The sequence below is a fragment of the Pongo pygmaeus genome, chromosome 6 (assembly GCF_028885625.2).
Source record: "Pongo pygmaeus isolate AG05252 chromosome 6, NHGRI_mPonPyg2-v2.0_pri, whole genome shotgun sequence".
Lineage (NCBI taxonomy): Eukaryota > Metazoa > Chordata > Mammalia > Primates > Hominidae > Pongo > Pongo pygmaeus.
In genome coordinates this window covers 96,003,111-96,023,865 of record NC_072379.2, presented here as the reverse complement: position 1 = coordinate 96,023,865, position 20,755 = coordinate 96,003,111, and the positions used below count along the sequence as shown (strand labels likewise).

At 34.0% G+C, this 20,755-nt stretch overlaps 1 protein-coding gene across 4 annotated transcripts in view; it reads right to left on the bottom strand.

Moving 5' to 3' along the window:
- CACNA2D1 (calcium voltage-gated channel auxiliary subunit alpha2delta 1) overlaps positions 1–20,755 on the bottom strand; it is a 498,341-nt gene that overhangs the window by 151,937 nt on the left and 325,649 nt on the right. For all 4 annotated transcript variants that reach the window (XM_054495187.2, XM_054495190.2, XM_054495188.2 and 1 more), the window contains exon 6: positions 19,908–20,037. In XM_054495187.2, coding sequence (XP_054351162.1) covers positions 19,908–20,037 — 130 coding nt within the window. The remainder of the gene's footprint in view (positions 1–19,907; positions 20,038–20,755) is intronic.

The window sequence follows — 20,755 nt, the reverse complement described above, 5'->3', positions numbered from 1 at the left end:
AAAGCCAGCCAGATGTGAATAGAGAAGAGAGAAAGCAGGTACAGTCAGACTGGTGAAGAGTAATACCATTCTGAACTAAAACAGCGGTGGTGGATATAGAGAGTGGAAAGAGATTAAAAAGATGTTGAGAAAAAATCTACAGGCCACGGTAACAAACGTGGGAAAGGAGAAAACAGGAAGCATGGTTTTCTGGCTTGGGTTCTTAGTGTTATTAACAAAGATATGAACATTGGAAGAGAGGTACACTTGGGGACAACAGTGATACATTCAATTTTGAACATAACGTGAGGTGCTTCTGAGATATCCATTAAACTGCGTTGTTTAAAAAAGGCAATTAGAGTAGTCAATCTGCATCTTAGCCATGAAATGTATATGGAAGAATCAGATTTTGGAATCGTGTTTCAGTGACAACTCAGAATATTGCTTGACTAAAATTATCACTAAAATGACACCAATAATGTCTATGAATCCTCAGGTTAAAGAGGCAAGCAAGGCCGGGTCCAGTGGCTCATGCAGGTAATCCCAACACTTTGGGAGGCCGAGGCAGACAGATCACTTGAGGTCAGGAGTTCAAGACCAGCCTGGCCAACATGGTGAAACCCTATCTCTACTAAAAATACAAAAATTACTCGGGCATGGTGGCATGCGCCTATAGTCCCAGCTACTTGGGAGGCTGAGGCAGGAGAATGACTTGAACCCACGAGGCAGTGGTTGCAGTGAGCCGAGGTTGCAGTGAGCCGAGGTTGCAATAAGCCGAGATTGCGCAACTGCTCTCCAGCCTGGGTGACAGAGCAAGACTTTGTCTAAAAAATAAAAAAATAAAAAATAAAGAAGCAAGAAATAGGTATCAGATAGAAGTTGCTAAGAGGAAGCAATGTAGACCCAACTCTCACAAGCAAAAACATAATTTCCCATTAAAAAGTGATCAGTGACTGGTACACTTTAACATTGTTTTCATTTAACTATAATGGCAAAATGTGCCTTTTGCATTAAAATAAATGTACTGATTATAAATTCCATGTATCTATATAAAACTCACTCTATCAAGAAGAGATAATATGAAGGATATTGAAACCAATAAAAACCCATTATTTTCTAATGCATTTTTTTATTTGCCTTTTTCAAAATCGTTATTGATGTAAATCACGTACCTAGGGATAGAATGCCTGCATATCTTGTATGTACAGCACTTTGACTAATGGTTGCTGTGCACTTAGAGAATAAGCAATTTCCCTGCTGCCTCCGTTAGAATGATGAGGTAATCTACTGTGCCTTTACACTTACAACAAGCCTCAAGAGACTGAGGCTTGATGATTACATGGTCTTATAAGGCCATAAAGTTCTACCACAGGAGTCGTATATGTATTATAAAGACACTTCAAATTGCTGAACATAGTCTCCTCACCATCAATGCGTGACTCTTCTGCAATTCACTTGCACCTCTGGCTTTCTGAAATGATTTAAAACTGCATCAGAACTCAATGCATGCATGCCAACCATCATCATCAGAAGGCAGGTCTGACAAGATTTAATTACTTAGAAACATATCAGATTTTTAATCCTCAACAATAAAACTATAAATGACTTTTCAGTAAGATGTAATACCAAAAGGCATATTTCTCAAAACAAAATTAGACATGTTAAGAATAAACTCAATTTAATTTTAAACCAGTAGTTATTCTGATGTAAACATTGATGTTATACTGAAGCGAATTTTACCATTCTTCCCAAAACGCATTTGCCTTCATATTGATCTTACTCATGTTTTTAAAAGAATCCTTTACCTTCTTGTCAGTTTGCATTCTGTATCAAACTGACGGAAGCCAAGATCTTTCACATTATTTGTCAGTTTCACTGACCTTTCCAAATATATCTGTAGCAAAGCCTTTTCATTTGTCTGATCCAGTTAAAAATCTTTTATATTCATTCTACTGAGGCATCAGTCTTCAATTTTTCCGTTCCATTCACTATTCCTAGTCGTGACACTTCTAACAATTTGTAGTTAAAATCAAAAGCCTGTACATTTTATTACTGTTTAATATATTCTTTTGTAAATTTTTCTATTTTTAAAATTATATACTCTAAAACAGGTAGCAATACCTTCTTAAACAGGAAGGTAGGAGTGTGTGTGAATCACTGTAGGAACCAGATCATATTATTCTGTTCTCTATGTAAACTGATACATACTTACTACATGTATAATTAATGACATTTATGTAATTTAAAAAGTAGTTCTACATGGACACAGGGAGGGGAACAACACACACTGAGGCCTGTTGGGGGTTAGGGGTAGGGGGAGGGAGAGCATTGGGAATAATAGGTAATGCATGGTGGGCTTAATACCAAGGTAATGGGTTGCATGTTTACCTATGTAACAAATCTGCACATGTACCCTGGAATTTAAAAATAAGAAAAATATATTTCAAAGGAAAAAAAAAATTAGTTCTGATACATCTACACACTGCAAAAACCTTATATAATTTTTTGTGTGTGTGAGGACAGAAAAAAGTGAGTTTTTCAGGCTTTTAGAGATTCCAAATGCAATGAGACTGAATTTACTGTTTGTGTTAGTCTCAAAGGGGCTTTTCCTTAATGCAGATTTATTTTCTTGATTCCAAGGGTATGCCCTGTGATCTTTTCTACTTCTTGAAATGTCTTATTATTTCATATAAAGTTTATTTTAAATTAAAAATCAACTTTGTTATCTAAAATTCACATCCTTTATTAAAATATAATAAATCATTCACAGGTATTATTAGTGTTTTTAGAGCATAAAGATGTGTTCATTAAAATGAAAACTTTCCTGAAACCCCTGGATGTTATTTGTTATGTCCATTTCTAAACAACTTCCTTCTTTCAATTTGTTCAGAATAAGTTGAAATAAATGCTATCGACATCAAAATATAGACTATCAAAGTGCACTTATTTTCTAGCTTAAGAAACTTTTATCTGGAATTTGAATCAATGCCCAGCTTGCTGGAAAGATTTCTATGTATGAAAGATATACATATATGAAGTGTATACACATGTGTATTTATGCCAAGTAAAACAGGGATTTAGTAGAAGATTTGAAATGGTATTCTAAATATTTCAATTTTGAGAATGTTACCCACAAAGGTATATTTTCTTTTAGACCAAGATTGATTTCCTGAACTTTTTAACTTTTTCTTTTTTCTGGCAAATACTTTAATGCTATTTTCTAAGTAGAACTTAGAAATGTTTAATTGTACAAACTTTTGAAATGTACAAATCATAGTAAGACCATAATTTTGTGGATAAACTCTTTGAAATATAATGGAATTAGAATATTTGGCAATATTTCATGCTGAAATCTAGAACTTACTATTTATACCAAACACAAATATAGATACAGATCTGCCAAATGTGTAAATGTCATATTCCTTTATAGACTTTTATCCTGGAGGATTCTTATATAAATAAGATATTATATAAGTAGATTAAATTTGTAGTCACCATACACTAACATAAAATGAAAATCTAAAGAAGAAAACAACTCTGCACGTGTACCAACTGTATATTACCAACAGAATGTGAAGTTTGGAACCAAGTGGGTATTGCTTAGAACAGACTTCTCAACATTCCTGTGCCAAAGTCTCCAATATTATCATTAATATTACAATATAGCAGGTCTACATTTGGCATGGCCAAAGTCTTAGGAGAGCACACAGGTGATGACGGGTGACAAATGCCTTCTACATTATTTACCTAAAATTTCAACAAATGAATGCCAGTAAAATGTTACACGACAGATGGAAGTAATAAGACAAATGAAAATCTAAAAGTTCCAAAGTAAAATTTCCAATATATTTTAAAGTATACTTTATTGATAAATTGAAAATCAGCAAGGCACAAAATAGCCATACGTAGTCCATTGATAACCTCTAATTTATTTTCAGTTTCCATTTAAGTTTTATCTTTTGTGATCTTAATGAAAAATATTTCAATTAAGGTGAGTATAGCAATGCTATAGTTGCAGTAATGGTATTAGAATATGATACATAGTTGCCCATAATGCAAAAATGTCTTATGTCTTATTTTATTGATAGTTTAAAGATGCTTCTTGCCTTTTTTCACCACAACCTACCAATTCAGGTTAAATTCAATCTCTTAATTTGATTTTGGCCTCTAACCTATGATTATAGAGTACATGTTAGTTCAATTATTTTTGTCGTAAATTAAGTGGTGTAATTGTTCCAGTAGGAAAGGTTAACATCACATACTGTGGGTCATAGATTTTGAGTTTTATAAAATGAATCAGAGATATTATTTCAGCATATAAGATTTATGTATTCACGTAATATGTTGATCTGTGGACATGGAAAGGAACAAAAATGTAGATTTAAACTATCAAGAGCCTAAAATCAATTTCTCCTCCAACCTCCTAAGAGAGTAAGCTGTGGGTACTTGTTTTCCCTAACCTGTCACTGTTTTAAAATCCGGATTAAAGAGAAAAAGGATCGAAGATTGAAAATAAGAGAAGGGAAGTAACAGTTATATTGTGCAGCTCCTGAAAATCTGATTGAGAAAGGTTTTAAGACTTGAAAAAATTAAGCTTTAAAATTTATTTTAGAGATAAAACTTTTAGATAAAAATTTTGATTTTTAAACATCTTGGGGAAAAAAATCCTGAGAAGCAGAGGAAGCCAGATTTAAATCAATTCATTAGTAATCTTATAAATAGAAGGATGATACAAAGATAAGTAAATGAGTAATATTTCAGGAAGATTTAAGTTGAAATACCATAATATATTTGTTGTGTGTATTTGAGATACATATATACATATGCATATATACATATATACACACACACACACACACATATATAATTTATGTAGGTAAAAACATCAAAGTAGTTGGTTTGTTGCTGTTTTTCACTCATCCTACAACCCAACTGTTTGTTGCTGGTGGAATTCAGGTGTGGAAAATGGGGCAGTCTCTGCAGTATGTTTTCATTCAACAAAGGAACTTAGACTGATGGAGATTGCATCTACATGGTCGTGGGGAAGAAAGAGAGTTCCAGAGGGCCCTGTGCTGACAAGTCATACACGTCACTTCCACCTATAACCAACGGAAAAACGCCAACCACACATTACCACCCTGCGGCAGGTTAGAAAGGTGCATAATCCTATGTGTCTAAAGGAGAGATTCAGATTCCTTTGAGCAATGAAGTGTCTACTAAGCCTTGTCACAGCACAAAACACTAAGATGTATTCATGAAATGATTATTTTTAACTTCATTACAGACATAACTTATATACTAGAAAATCCATGACTTTTAATAATTATTTATGTGGATGAACAAAAGAGGAACAACTTGGCCAGGCGCTTGGGCTCATGCTTGTAATCCCAGCACTTTGGGAGGCTAAGGCGGGCGGATCACTTGAGGGCACCAGTTCGAGACAAGCCTGGCCAACATGGTGAAACCCCATCTCTACTAAAAATACAAAAATTAGCTGGGCGTGGTGGCAGGTGCCTGTAATCCCAGCTACTCAGGAGGCTGAGGGAAGAGAATCGCGTGAACCAGGAGGTGGAGGTTGCAGTGAGCTACTGCACTCCAGCCTGGGTGACAGAACCAGACTCCGTTTCAAAAAATAAGGAATAATCTAACAAAAAACAGAAAGTCTGGAATGTGTTTAGAATTACCCATGTTGTTCTAAATGAAGCAAAAGGTCTATTTTAATTAAGAGAGGAGAAAAGATTATGTGTTGAAAGTCTTGAAAGGCAGAGAAAGGAATATTATAACACTGTGGTTATGGCATTTTTTTACATACAGTCCTAATGGCTACTTTTGTACATAATTCTTAATGTCGAGTTTTACCGAAGTACTATAATACTCGATAAGACACATGAATACCAGTTACTCAAATTTACATTTTATGTTAATTTTTTTATTATTCGTATAAGTTAATGCCAGTTATCAAATTAGATGCTTGCCAAATAAACGTTTGTGTGTGTATATACATATATATATTCAGATTTTGATAGAATGCATAAAAATAGAAGTCAATTTTAATCTTAGCACATCCTTTCTGAGAAAACTAAAAACAGTATATTTAATGCCCTATGAGTAAAATATATTTAACTCCCCAACCCGAATATGTATAGTTAATTCCACTGATCCATAAGAACTGGCTTTATTGTGGCAAAATGATAGTTTTTATTATTGTATTTTCATAAACTTAACTGAACTTTAAATATTTAAAATATTATAAACAAAAAATATATTTTATTACACACAGAGGGTGGCTGCATATTAATAACTTGAAGGCCATCAAAGTGAATAATTTCATATTCAAATTTTCAGATTTAGTCTATTCATTAAAATATAAACCATCTCAAAATCAGCTACTAAAATTTATATTCACAAGCTACTTAGAATACTGTAATATTTGTGCTAAAAGAACCATGAAAAGAATCTAATTAATATAATTAAATTAATTTGCATTTGAGCAAATTTAATTAATTGTATAATTCATCACGTTTTCAGTTATTTTAATACTGACTTTTTTAATTTAATGAACAAATGAATGAAACGAGGATGTTTATATGTACACAATTCCATGTTCAAGAACTTGTATTAATAGTAGATGACAACATTCTCATTAGACGGATGAAACAAAATAATTTATACTTGTTTTCTTATGAAAATGCAGCATACTGATAAATAAAATTAGATTGATTTTGGTTTAACCATCATCTAAGAGTGATCTAGTCACCTCATACATGTTTTCTTTTAATCCTCATTACAGTCCTTTGAGGTATTATTATAAATATTATATTCTTATGAAAGACAACTTTGTCATACTATTTTTGCTTAAGGACTGTTTATTTGAATGTTCACTGAATATCACCGTTTTCCTTTTATAGTTTAAAAATTTCATTTCTTACCCCTTATTTTTGGAACTATTTCACTTATGTTTAAAAAGGCTATCCAATTCGCACTATATTACTTCTTCCCTAACTTTTCCACTCTTAAAAGCCTTTGAGGAATCTTCAAAAGCAACCCACAACATCCTTTAAAAAATAAGTATGAGACAATCAACTAATAGAGTAAATGTGAACTCCTATGTGAAAATTTTAACAGTATGATATGATTTAAGAACACATGTTGTAATTGAAGTGATACGACTACAATATATCACTAGTATTCTTCATTAAAATGATTATATATAACACTTGCATGGTCTTTTAAAATTATAGATGACTGCCTTTCAATTATACCATCTGGACATTAGAGGGAAGATTCTATTTCTCAAAATATTCTTGGAAATCCTTATTTTGAATTATACTTGAAATTGATGACAAATATTTTGGACCCTTCAGGAATTATCTTACCTTTCAAACAGCTATAACTCCTCTAGAATTAAGTCCGATGAAAAACACTGTCTTATTCTTTTTAAAATATGGTAATTATTATTTTCCCTAGACTAAAAAACTGATACTGAAGGTAATTTCAAAGGAGAATTGTAAGGTTAAAATACCAGAAATAGCATATATGCAAAATTATTGTGTCAATCTTATTCTCATTTAAAATACTAAGAGAAAATGATTTTATATAATTTAAAACTTGGTTAATTTGAGAATACACAAACTGTTAATAATGAATGACAAATACAGAGGATAATCAATTTTATCCATTTACCCTTCTATTACAAATGAGAAAATGTTGGTTATATATCCTAGAAAATTAATCAAACCAGTTTTTTTGTTTGTTTGTTTTGTTTTTTTTTTAGCTTTGAGGTGGAGCTGAAAATTCATGACAGTCACAAATTAAATTATTCTGGAATTAAGATTTTCTCCTCCAGGTCAAAAAATTCCTCTGACTTATAAAAGGTGTAGATTAAATAGAGGAGCCATTTTGAGTATAAATAATACTATCTCCATACAAAATTTGTTTCTTTCAAATATGAAGCCTTCCACCAACTGCCTGTATGACTCATCTGGGGACTTCTGCTCTATACTCAAAGTGGCTTAGTCACTGCCAATGTATTTCCATATGAGGGATGGTGATTACTAAGAAAATATAGAAACAACAACTGATCTTCACAGACTTGGAAGTGTAGTAATGGCACACTTCTTCAATCACATGGCAATCTAGATGAATACAAGATAATAACTGGCCCCAGTGTCCATGACGCCTACATGAACATCCACACATGTTCCAGTGACTGTCATTTGAAAGAAGCAAGCAAAAACAGAACCACCTTTTTGGAAGACTGAAAACAATATTAGCAAGGCTTTTAGTACTATTTTATGATACTCTATAACTCAGGTAGTATTTTTTTAAAATAACATTATTCATTAAACTAAAATTTACATATAACTTTATTTGATCTAATGGCAAATGTTGACTAAATCCAATCTGAATGTTTGTGTATCTCATAACCCAGTGTTTTTAAAGTCTGATCTTTGAATTTTGAGACAAAATAAACAAGAAATCTTTATAGTCCATTTAAAAATCTTTGTTTTAATAAAATTTTAGAAATATCTTTTAAGTTTTTATTATTATTATTATTATACTTTAAGTTGTAGGGTACATGTGCACAATGTGCAGGTTAGTTCCATATGTATACATGTGCCATGCTGGTGTGCTGCACCCATTAACTCGCCATTTAGCATTAGGTATATCTCCTAATGCTATCCCTCCCCCCTCCCCCCACCCCACAACAGTCCCCAGAGTGTGATGTTCCCCTTCCTGCGTCCATGTGTTCTCATTGTTCAATTTCCATCTATGAGTGAGAACATGCGGTGTTTAGTTTTTGTCCTTGCGATAGTTTACTGAGAAATATCTTTTAAATGCCTTTCTACCTCTAGGGAGAAATCGAGTAAGATTTTATCCATGAAGTCAAATGCCAAATGATTAAAAAATCCTCATCTCTAATTCCAGACCCCCATTTTTTTTTTCCAGTTGTCAATCCCTTTTTAATTTGCTGTGAACAATACTGTCAGCCTGTTTTGGAAGCTATTTTAATTTAAGATTATCTCTCTTCTTCAACCTTTGAATGGCCTGTCATTTGTTATACCCATCATAAAAGCTAGCCAAGTGCACTTCTGATTTCCAGCTGTCAATTTATAGAGGCACTGAATTTTGCACACATTCTTTTTCATGTCTTCCCTCTGGGTTTCCTTTTAATTTTTTTTTAAACAGTAAATTTTTATTTGTATTCCCTACTAAACAGTAGGAAAAAGCAATAACTGGATTTTTTACAAATCCCTGAATATTCTTATTCCATAATAGACTAAAAAAAGTCACAATATTTTCTTTATACATTGTGCCTAGGTAAGTGTGAAAACCAAATGGAAATGAAGAAAATCTAGTATTGTAAAATACTTGAGCTCCTTCTTAAGAAAAGGCACTGAGAAATATCAGCTCCGAGAAGTACTTGTGGAAAAATTTATGATATGATATTCCTTTCTGACTTATACGCACACACTAGACAGTGTGCTAGGATTTATGTGATCTACATGTGGGCATTGTTCTCCTAATTAGATAGAAAACATGGGTTCAATACCAAGATTAACCATATATGCTGTCACAGATTCTTGAAAACTTCAAGTACTCTTAACTCACTGAATGTCTTCCATGAGGCTTTCCTAAGAACAGCAGAATTTCCTTTGGCTGTTTCTTATATATTTAGCCAAATATATAACATGAGATAAATTTGTAATGAAATATAGTACAAGACATACAGAGTAAAACATTAAAAACTATCCAACATTTTATGCCCTGATTTTGGCAGACTTAGTAGCGTCTGCTAAGGCTGGCACGAAGCATGTAAGATTCAATCATTCTCCTGTAGTATCCTAGGTAGTTCTGGGGAGCAAATCCAAAATGCTCCCAGGGTCATGGAAGGAACGGGCAGGAAGTTTTCACATACAACAGAGATGTGTGTTGCCTGGGTCAAGGGAACCAGAGAAAAACAGAAATCCAAAACGAAGAGTCAGCATAAACTAGCTACAAGGCCCGCCATCTACCCAGCCCTGCCCTGAGTTATCTAGACAGGTAACAACCAACCATCCTTGTTCTTCCCTTCCTCTCTCCGCTTCTCCCTAGTTTGGGTAAAATTCAAACAGCAGCTATGAAAGCTCAGGCTCCACTGAAGGCTTCCATTAGTTCTTCACTAAGGTAGGGAAGAGGAGTTAACACTAACTCGAATTTGGAAATTTCACTATTACAATGAAAATAAACTTTTAATTTTTTTTTTTTTTTGAGACAAAGTCTGGCTCTGTCACCCAGGCTGGAATGCAGTGGCACGATCTCAGCTCACCGCAACCTCCACCTCCCAGGTTCAAGCCATTCTCCTGCCTCAGCCTCCCGAGTAGCTGGGATTATAAGCACACATCACCACACCTGGCTAAGTTTTGTATTTTTAGTAGAGGCAGGGTTTCACCATGTTGGCCAGGCTGGTTTCGAACTCCTGACCTCAGATGATCCGCCTGCCTCTGCCTCCCAAAGTACTGGGATTATAGGCATTAGCGTCCGCACCCAGCCGGAATTTCTTAATTGAGACATTTTTATTGAGATTGTTTTTATGTCTAAAGGTAATCTAGATCATTTTGTTATTTTGAATCTCCAGGGAAGTCATCCTTATCCAGGGTCACTCACTGAAAAGCTTTAATAGGCTATCAAAATAAAGTTGGATTTTCACAACAAACCACATGTCACATTTGTACAAAGTGATTCATGCAGAAAGCAAAGTGAGTTATAAATGGTATCAAATTTAGAATATGCCCATTTCTTAATATACAGCTATCTGAAAAAGTGATTATGTGAATTAACTGAAACATACTTGTGAGAGGTAAATGTTACATAGTCACATACATATATGAAAAATATTGGGTAAAACAAATTTTGTTTATTCCTAGCAGAATTTCTTTGACCTTTTAAGGGTTAATGTGTACTATGAACCCCCAAAGAAGTAGCTATAAATATAGCTACCTACAGATATCCTCATATCTGCATGTACTCAATGAAAGAGGATTCCTCTTCGTCGCAGAAGGCCACCAACCCTTTCAGATTGAGGCCCGCTTTTGTGACCTCATTTAATCCTTATTACTTCTTAAAGTCCCTACCTCCAAGTATCACATCACATTGGAGGTTAGAGCTTCAACGTATAAATTGGGGATGGAGGGAACACAATTCAGTCTAAAGCAATTTACAATATCTATAAAGCTATTACTAATTGGTCTGTTGTTCTGTAATCTGAAATGAATTAAAAAACCACTATCTATATGATCATAAGAATACTGTATCTTTGGCATTTGGGTTGATAAGTAGTCAATATTCTCTTATCAGAAAGTCAATAGTATATTGTTCTTTATAAATATGCATGTATTACATAAATCTTAGTTTAAAAAAGATAGTGAAAGTAAAGGCCAACTTTACCTCAGAAGTAGAATTGTTTCTCTTTGTGCCAAACGTATTAATTATGGTCAAATTACCCTAGCTTAAAATTTATATTCTCTAACTCAGGCTTGTCCTCAATGTCTTATGATGTTCTTACCATTTCCCTGCTCGCTCCTAATGAGAAACAATGGTAATTATGTAAGCTAATCACTTTATTACAATAGACGATCACTTTGTTACAGAATCAATTGTACTTTTTAAAAAGTGCCCTTTCTTAGCACTTAATCAGATTTCTGGTTGCATGAGTCAGAATCAAGACTTTATAATTTAAGTAGCACTTTAAAAGAAAAAAGGAAAAGCTACTCTGCTAATATCAGAACCATGACAACATTTTACTGAAAGTTCTTTAAAAACATTCACTTTTTTAGTCATTTAACATACAACTCTATATATTATATATAATGATGTACTTTCCAGAATTAAAGAACCCTTTTTTTCGTAAATTATCTGGTTTTAAAAAATCAATAAACACAAAACTTAAGAATGCCCTACTGATGAAAACTCTTTTATGATTCTATTGTGATCCAGATTCACACTTGTGACAAATACCAAGCATAGAAAACAATTACCCTGAAAAATACCAGTGGGTTGGAAGTGTAGTGGATTTTTCAGCTCTTCATCTGAGCACTAGATATGTTAGGAAATTTGTCACGGTGAGGATATTCATATACGGCAGCTCATGTAAATCATGTCCTGTTAGACTAATCAGCAATTTTAAGAAGAATGAGTCACCATCCTGTAAAACTTAGAACAATTGTTTGAAAGCCTGTTTTGATTTCTACCATGGTAATAATGAAACTATCAAATAAAAATATTTTTTGGAATTATTTGATTGTTGTTCATGAAACAAGTTTGGTATGGTTTAGATTTGAGGAACATGGTAATATTTTGAATTAGTGAGAAAAATTTTTCCGTTGTATTCATCTTAACTTTGCTATTTGGGGATTTAAAAATAGGAAGACGGAAGCATTTCCTATTAGATAGATTCCTTACATTAGTTACTGCATGCAATCCTCACTGCACCCTAACAAGGTATATTCACCTCCTTTGATTGTAAAGAAGTTGAATATGTAATTCAGCGATAAAGCCAGGATTTGCATCCACTTCTGTTAGGTCCTGTATTCTTGTCCATGATCCATAGCTGAAACTTGATGAAGTGAATGACGTTGTTTTTTACTCCAGGATTGTACATGTTTAAAATTCTAGCGTTTAGAGGCTCAGATTTTTTAATATAAATGTGTTATTTCAGCCTACCTGTCCATCATACCTCCGGTTCTTACACCTTTTATGCCTATTCTCATCAACATAGTATCCAATGTCCACAACTTTTTGATAAAGATGGAAAAGATTACATAATTCTTCCTCCAGAAAACATCCCACAGCTTTCCGTTTATGTTATGGATGGGATGTTTGTATACTCCCAAAATTCATATGTTGAAGCCCTAACCACCAATGTGATATCATCAGGAGATGGGGCCTTTGGGAGGTAATTTCCATGAGGTCATGAGGGTGGAGCACCTACAATAGGATTTGTGGCCTCATGAGAAAACAGAGCTTGCTCTCTCTCTCTGCTAGTGCAGAAGAGGTCATGTGAGGACACACTGAGAAGACCCAGGAAGAAAATTCTTACTGGGCACCAACCCGCACCTTGATCTTGGACTTCCTAGCCTCCAAAACTGTAAGAAATACACGTCTGTTATTTTAGCCTATCTGTCTGAGATAATTAAGACAATCTCAAAGTAAATATCAGAGTCTTTGCAATCATCCATAGGGCTATGGCTGACATGGTGTCTGCTGCTACCCCTGCTCCCCATTCCCTTGCTAACTCTGCTCTGGCCACATTGGTCTCCCTGCTGATTATGAGCCCACCATGCTCCTGCCTGAAGATCTTTGAGTTTTCTGTTTCCATGGCCACAGCCTTCTTACACAGGTGATTTTTATGGCTCACGTGCTCACAAACTACAGACTTCAATTACAATATTGCCTTAGGCACAAGGCCGTCTCTATCTACCCATTAAAAAATTTCACTCTTCTCTCTTAACCCAGGCACTATCTTTAACCTCTTCTCTATTTTTATTGAGAGCACTCATTACACTATGATATACACTATTATTTTAATTGTTTGTTTTATACTCCACTCCCCTCCAATAGAATGCAGGCTCCATGAGTACAGAGATTTTTGACCATTTAGTCAGTGCTATATTCCCATTATCTGGAAAAGTACATGACATGCTAGGTCCTTAATAAGTATTTGCTAAATGAAGAAATGTGTTAAAGGCAAAATAAAGAGAACATTTAATATTTTTCATTCCTATGATATATATTTTAACATACATATATATTTGAAGTTAGTTTTAATTAGTAAAATTTCACTTGATGATTGACTGCTTCTGAGGTAATTAAATGATAATACCATGTCTAAAAAAGCTATTTTCCTAGTTATGATGAACTTTTCCTTGACAGATATAGATATATATAGATATATATAGATATATATTTTTTTTTTTTGGAGACAAGGTCTCACTCTGTCACCCAGACTGGAGTGCAGTGGCACGACCATAACTCACTGAAACCTCTGCCTCCTGGGCTCAAGTGAGCCTCCAACCTCTGCCTTCCAAGGAGCTGGGACTATAGGCGCATGCCACCACCCAAGGCTATTTTTAAAATTTGTTTAGAGAGACAGAGTTTCACTGTGTTGCCCAGGCCAGTCCCTAACTCCTGGGCTCAATCAATCCGCCCACTTTGGTCTCCCAAAGTGCTGGGATTACAGGCATGAGTCACCACATCAGGAGGAGCTTTCTATTCCAATAAAAGATAGTCAGTAACATTTTTTATTAAGCTATAATTACAAAATACATATTTTTTAACACATATAAATATAATCCATATTATTTTGTTATTGAAATCACAGAACAAATGTGATTTACTTTCTAACATATTGTTTTTTAAACTAATCCATCAATAAATCAAAATATTTGTTAAATAAAATATGCCAAATACAGGTCAAAATATTGTACACTTCCAAGTTAACTAATATATATCAACTACTATAATCAATATAGTTTGAAAGAAGATAATATTTCAGAAACAAAAACATTATAAGAAAAAATAAATATTAACCCTATGGTTTCTGCCTAATATCATTTTTCATTAACTTCTTAAAAATCCACTTTGGTTATAAACAAATTACATCCTAAGTAATCTACCCTACACATATTAATCATTGTAAGTAACATCAAATAATCATGTATCTCTCGTGGACTGCATTTCCTTTAAATCATCTGTTATCCAAAGAATAATTTCACTCTTTAATTTCAGTATTTTAAAGTTGCTCTCACATCTTCTCATTATTTCAAAGCTAATTACAAAGAATAACATTATACATCAGAACTGAATAGTCTACCAAAACCATGAACAAGTTTCCCCTCTTACAAAATATATTTGATGAAGCAGTATGATAAGCTAGTATCACTCCACTGAAATATTTTCACTGAGACTATAATTTTCTCAAAAATATGCAGATATAGACTTTAGAGCACAACTATTCCATCTGAATCAAGCCTTTTGCCCAAGAACACCAAACACGTTAAGGAAGCATTGTTTTCTTCTGCCTTTTATACAACTATCAGATCTATGAATTTAGCCTGATTTATGTAGAGCATGACAGTCAACTTGAATACTAACTTTTTTACTCTGTTAAAGGTATACTACCCACACTGGTATTTGTTGGAGTAACAACAAAATGGACTGTTTACAACAGCTAAATGTAAACTATTAGCAAGTGGTGGACCTATGTTGGAGCAGATTAGTTACTAAAATTTACAGGAGATTATGCAATTGTCGGCAAAGACTGCAAGCACCTTTTTCCTCTGCAATTTTGACACTGACATCATCTAAGATACAGTGGCTATATCTTTTAAGATAACACAATTGAATATCAAGATAAGTTACAAGGATAATGTCAGTGATTATTAGCTTAAATTACAAAAATCAAGTACTTTTAGTAAAGCATATGAGACATCAAAAGAGAATACAACTCATGAAAATTGTCTTCTTTTATCAAAATGAAGATATCTTCATGATAAAAGTATGTTAGGTATTTTTACTTCTAAAATGTAAATGATAATTGCCTTACTTAAATTATAGGGTAAGTATAAGGAAAAAAGTATCTGGTCCCTGGAAGCTTTATGCAAGTTGGAGTTCCTTCCTATTATTTTCCCTTATTAATGTTATTCTTATAGAAATATAATTATATAAAGAACTATCAATACAAATTTCCACTTAAAATAATTATAGAATATTCTATGAAGACAGCCCTACATTGAGTCTAAAGTGATTCAAAAATTAATAAAGTTCTGTGATTAAAAACAAATTAAGTCAGAATATTCAGCCCTTGTTTTTACTAAGTTATATGCTTGTCTTCTATATTTCTAAGCAGATAAATTAGATCTGAAAATTAAGTATGGTTTGGGTGTCCTCTAAAAGAAGAGGAGCAACCAGTGAAATTCTCAAAAATGGAGATTTTGAGATGGGGCTCTAATTAAATACAGTATTTTAAAACTTTAAATATATCATTGAGCAGAAATAATCACATTTCAATTCAAGGGACTTTAAAAAGTAATCACCTTTGTGAAATTAGAACACGAGGTTTCTTATGAGAGTGTAGCTACACAACTGTCTTAAAATGAAAAAGGCTGTTTCCTTCAGTTAAGCCTTCAATTAAAGTGCACTTTCATATTCATTAAACTCAGAAGCCTAGAACAATCCTCTAAATCGGATATGTTCCCACATACCGCATGAAGAATACTGGTAATCATTAAATTTTCCAGATCTTGTGGACATTTCTGATTTTATTCCTGTCATTTATTCATGCAGCTTATAACATTGGATATGAATTTTAAAGGAGTACAGGCCAGGAAAGGTTAGAGTCTTACTGATGAGATTTCAGCAAAGAGGAAGATGCCAATATTAAGATGAATGGGACTAAATAAATAATCCAAAGACAGAGCTTCTTTTTCTTTTAGTTATGACATATCCCAAAGAATGCCTATGACTTCTGAAAACATATTAAATATTTTACTGATTCTCAAAATGTTAAGTTGTATTCTCTGAGACTATTAAAATTATCTGTAGCTATTTACAAATAGTTTATTTTAAATTGGAAAGAAAAACATTGTTTATACAAATTAATTTGTATATGTAAATTGTAGCATACTAAGATATATGTATGCCTATGTAAACATTTTTAAAAATTCTTAAAAAAATTTACGTTCAAATTTGTGAGTCAGATTTCATATTTGTTCTAGCATACAACAGATGGATGCTTAAGTTATAAAGTGATTTCAACTAAGTAAAGGAAGCAAAAGAGTAAGAGAATGCAGATTCTAATGCAAAGTATCTTACTGACTCCTGTGGACAATTCTGGCTCACAAATAATCAAACAATAATCTATAAACTTGTCCAGACAATCTGTCTTGACTACCAATACTAGACAGAGGACATTAAAGTAAAGAGGGCCGGCGTGGGGGCTCACGCCTTTAATCCCAGCACTTTGGGAGACCGAGGCGGGTGGATCACGAGGTCAGGAGTTTGAGATCAGCCTGACCAACATGGTGAAACCCTGTCTCTACTAAATACAAAAGAACAAACAAAAAAAATTAGCCGGGCATGGTGGTGCATGCCTGTAATCCTAGCTACTCAGGAGGCTGAAGCAGGATAATTGCTTGAACCCGGGAGGCAGAGGTTGCAGTGAGCTGAGATAGCACCACTGCACTCCAGCCCGGGCGAGGGAGTGAGACTCCGTCCCAGAAAAAAAAAAAAAAAAAAAAAGAGAAAAAGGAAAAAACGAAGTAAAGAGAAAGCAGCTAGTGTTCTGGCCACACCACATTTATTTCAAGCACAGTGGTTTTGGCTTTAACTTCTTTTACACATCAGTCTTCTATGTAAATACATATTGTAAACAAAATGTTCATAGAGCAAAGCTATTAGAAAATCAATGACTTAAAATATCTTGTGGACATTTATAAATTACTAAATTTAGAAAAAGAAAAGCCTCCCAGATATCAACAACACAAAACCCAATCATAAAAGATCTCTAATAAATGAACAACATTCCAGTTGGCTTCAGTTTTCTTCAACACAGTAACGCAGGTTGAAAAGCAGTGCCATAATGTACAGAGTACTGACAAAAAATATTTTGACTCAAAGCTTCTATACCCAGCCAGTTTTTCTTCCAATTGGAATTCAACGGAAAGATACAGAAAGATTATTATTTTGTTGACATATCCAACAAACAACAGGTGATAGATCTGAAACTAAAGTGGAAAATATATTATTCAAAAATTGAGAAACATAACCATATAGCTTAGCATTGTCTGAACAGTTAGAATAATGACAAAAACAATTACAAATATCAAAAGTAACTATAGAAAAATAATACAATGGTCAAAGAAAAAATATTAATATGTGAATCCAAATCCCAAGTGATTTTAAAAAGGGCTTGGAATTAATAGTCTCAGTTGTATTGTAAAGAAGTTAAATTATGTTTAAGGCTCATGTAAAAAGAAACTACACACACACACACACACACACACACATATATACACATACAACGTTTCTATTATACGTAATTATAGGTTTAAAATCATCAAAGAATTGATAGGATAAAAACAGTGGTACTTTTAAAACACTTAAAAGGAGAAACAAAATAAAATAATTTGATCAAAGATAAAATTTGTAATAAAAAGAATCATACATGCATTAAAGTTTGTTTTTAAAACCAATAATCTCAAAGTGAATTAAAAAAAAGCTCATTTACAATGTGAGTCCCTTTACTTAATCTTGTGAGTCTAAATAAACTTTAACAGTAAATAACAACAACAACAAACACTTATATAGCACTTACTATGAGCCTGGCACTATTATGAGAATTTAAATACATTAAACTTGCTTTATCCTCGAAGGACATTTCAGGATACTAACCTTATCTCCATTTTACAGATGAGAAAATGCCTACTCAGAAATTTGAAGGATTTGCCAGAGGAAATAATACTGCTAAAATTTAAATTTGAACACAGGTAGTCTGGTTCCAGAACCCAGGCCATCTGGATGATCTGGATTCCAAATACACTCTACCACGTCTCAATTAAGAGGAATACAAGAAACACGTTCTTTACAATCGCAAGCAGTTCTTTCCCCTTACCCTTTACTATGTGAGAAGGCAGAGAATGAGGTGCAGGATGGGGTGGAGGGATGGGTTAAAGAATAAATAATATGGAAGACCAGGGATATGACTGAACAATTACCCTGTTTCTGGTCACAGTTCATTCTCAGACATGATAGAGCTGTCCTTTGGAAAATTCCTAGTTAGAATTCTCAGGCTCTGCTCTGATTAATGCAAAGCGTGTCTCTAAAAAACAACACCTGCGCAAGCTTCCGCCACTGTTTTCCCAAACACTTTTTTTCCCCCATCCCCTTTTCACAGGGAAGCCTTCTCCAACCAATATTTCCAGTCACTGCTTTTCTGGTTTTTAAGGTCTCTTCCTTTAACCCAGGCACTTCTTTTGGCTGGAAGCCCACAATACATTGAGAGGAAGGTTCTCTTTACCTATATCCTAGGGTAAGGCAGAGAAACATACACAGAGGGGGAGGGAAAAAGAGAGAGACTGACAGACATGAGAAGTCATAAGAACTGGAAAGAATCTAAAACATACAATTTTCTCCCTTTACCCGTTTATGCAAGAATATTTTTGCATGTGTGTATAATATAGCTGCACAGTTTTGGCTTTTGACGAATATATCTATATACTTTGTAAGTTACAGGTGGCAACTGGGAAAGCAGAATTATTTACCAAACATTAAGTTGGAAGGACCACTCCATGGATGCAGGCTGTCCTATAAATATTCGTTTAGTGAGGCTATATTGACATAAACTGTTTATGAAAATCATAAAAAATGATGAGTTCACGTCCTTTGTAGGGACATGGATGAAATTGGAAATCATCATTCTCAGTAAACTATCGCAAGAACAAAAAACCAAACACCGCATATTCTCACTCATAGGTGGGAATTGAACAATGAGAACACATGGACACAGGAAGGGGAACATCACACTTCGGGGACTGTTGTGGGGTGGGGGGAGGGGGGAGGGATAGCATTGGGAGATATACCTAATGCTAGATGACGAGTTGGTGGGTGCAGTGCACCAGCATGGCACATGTATACATATGTAACTTACCTGCACGTTGCGCACACGTACCATAGAGCCTAAAGTATAATAATAATAATAATAATAATAATAATAAAAAGAAAAAAAAAAGAAAATCAGATTGATTCTTTCAGACAAATCAGGGTTTACCACAGACTCTTATATGACAAACAAAACAATGTCACATTTGCTCTTTTTTTCCACCTCAAACATGGGAAACATAAGACAGGCGAGAGCATGGTATTCCAACAGATGTTAACATTCTTTTACTTACAGCCCTCATAGATGTCAGTAGGAATATGGACTGCTGCATGCTGATAAGATATTTGTCGTCCAAAATTAGCATCTTCAATGAAAACAGGTTTTATCCTCTGGCTGCCTGGCTCACTGTCATTTTTCTCAGGCTATACAGAAAAATAGAATAAACAGAATATTACAATTTTTGCTAACATAAATATTTTCACATGCACTTCTTTACTTGCCAAATGCATATTTTTCAAAAAATAAATCTACAAGAATTGTTAAAATATAGTACCTTGATAGCATCGGATACACAAATTTCCATTCAGGTATTAGCATTCACAGTGTATCTTTATTGTATTATTCACATTATAACTAACCGCTCTCCTGATTTTCTCAATGTTGGAGTCATTCAGGATCATCTTTGGGGGACAAGGGAGACCAGACTTCCACACATTTAATACTTATTAAGATGTAAACTTAAAGAATTGGATAGGCCAGGCCCAGTGGCTCATGCCTGTAATCTCAGCACTTTAGGAGGAAGAGGTGGGCAGATCACTTGAGCCCAGGAGGTCTAGATCAGCCCAGGCAACATGGCAACCCCTTGTCTCTATGAAAAATAACAGAAAATTAGCTGGACATGGCAGCACAGGCCTGTAGTCACAGGAGGCTTTAGGTGGAACGATCGCTTGTGCATGGGAGGTTAAGGCTGCAGTGAGCCATGATCACATCACCACACTCTAGCCTGGGCAACAAAGTGAGACCCTGTCTCAAATAAACAAACAGACAGACAAATAAATAAAATAATAAGAAACTGGAGAGGTGCCTTTCAATACAACCTTATATTATCCACTTGAAATAAATTTCACAATTTATTTAACT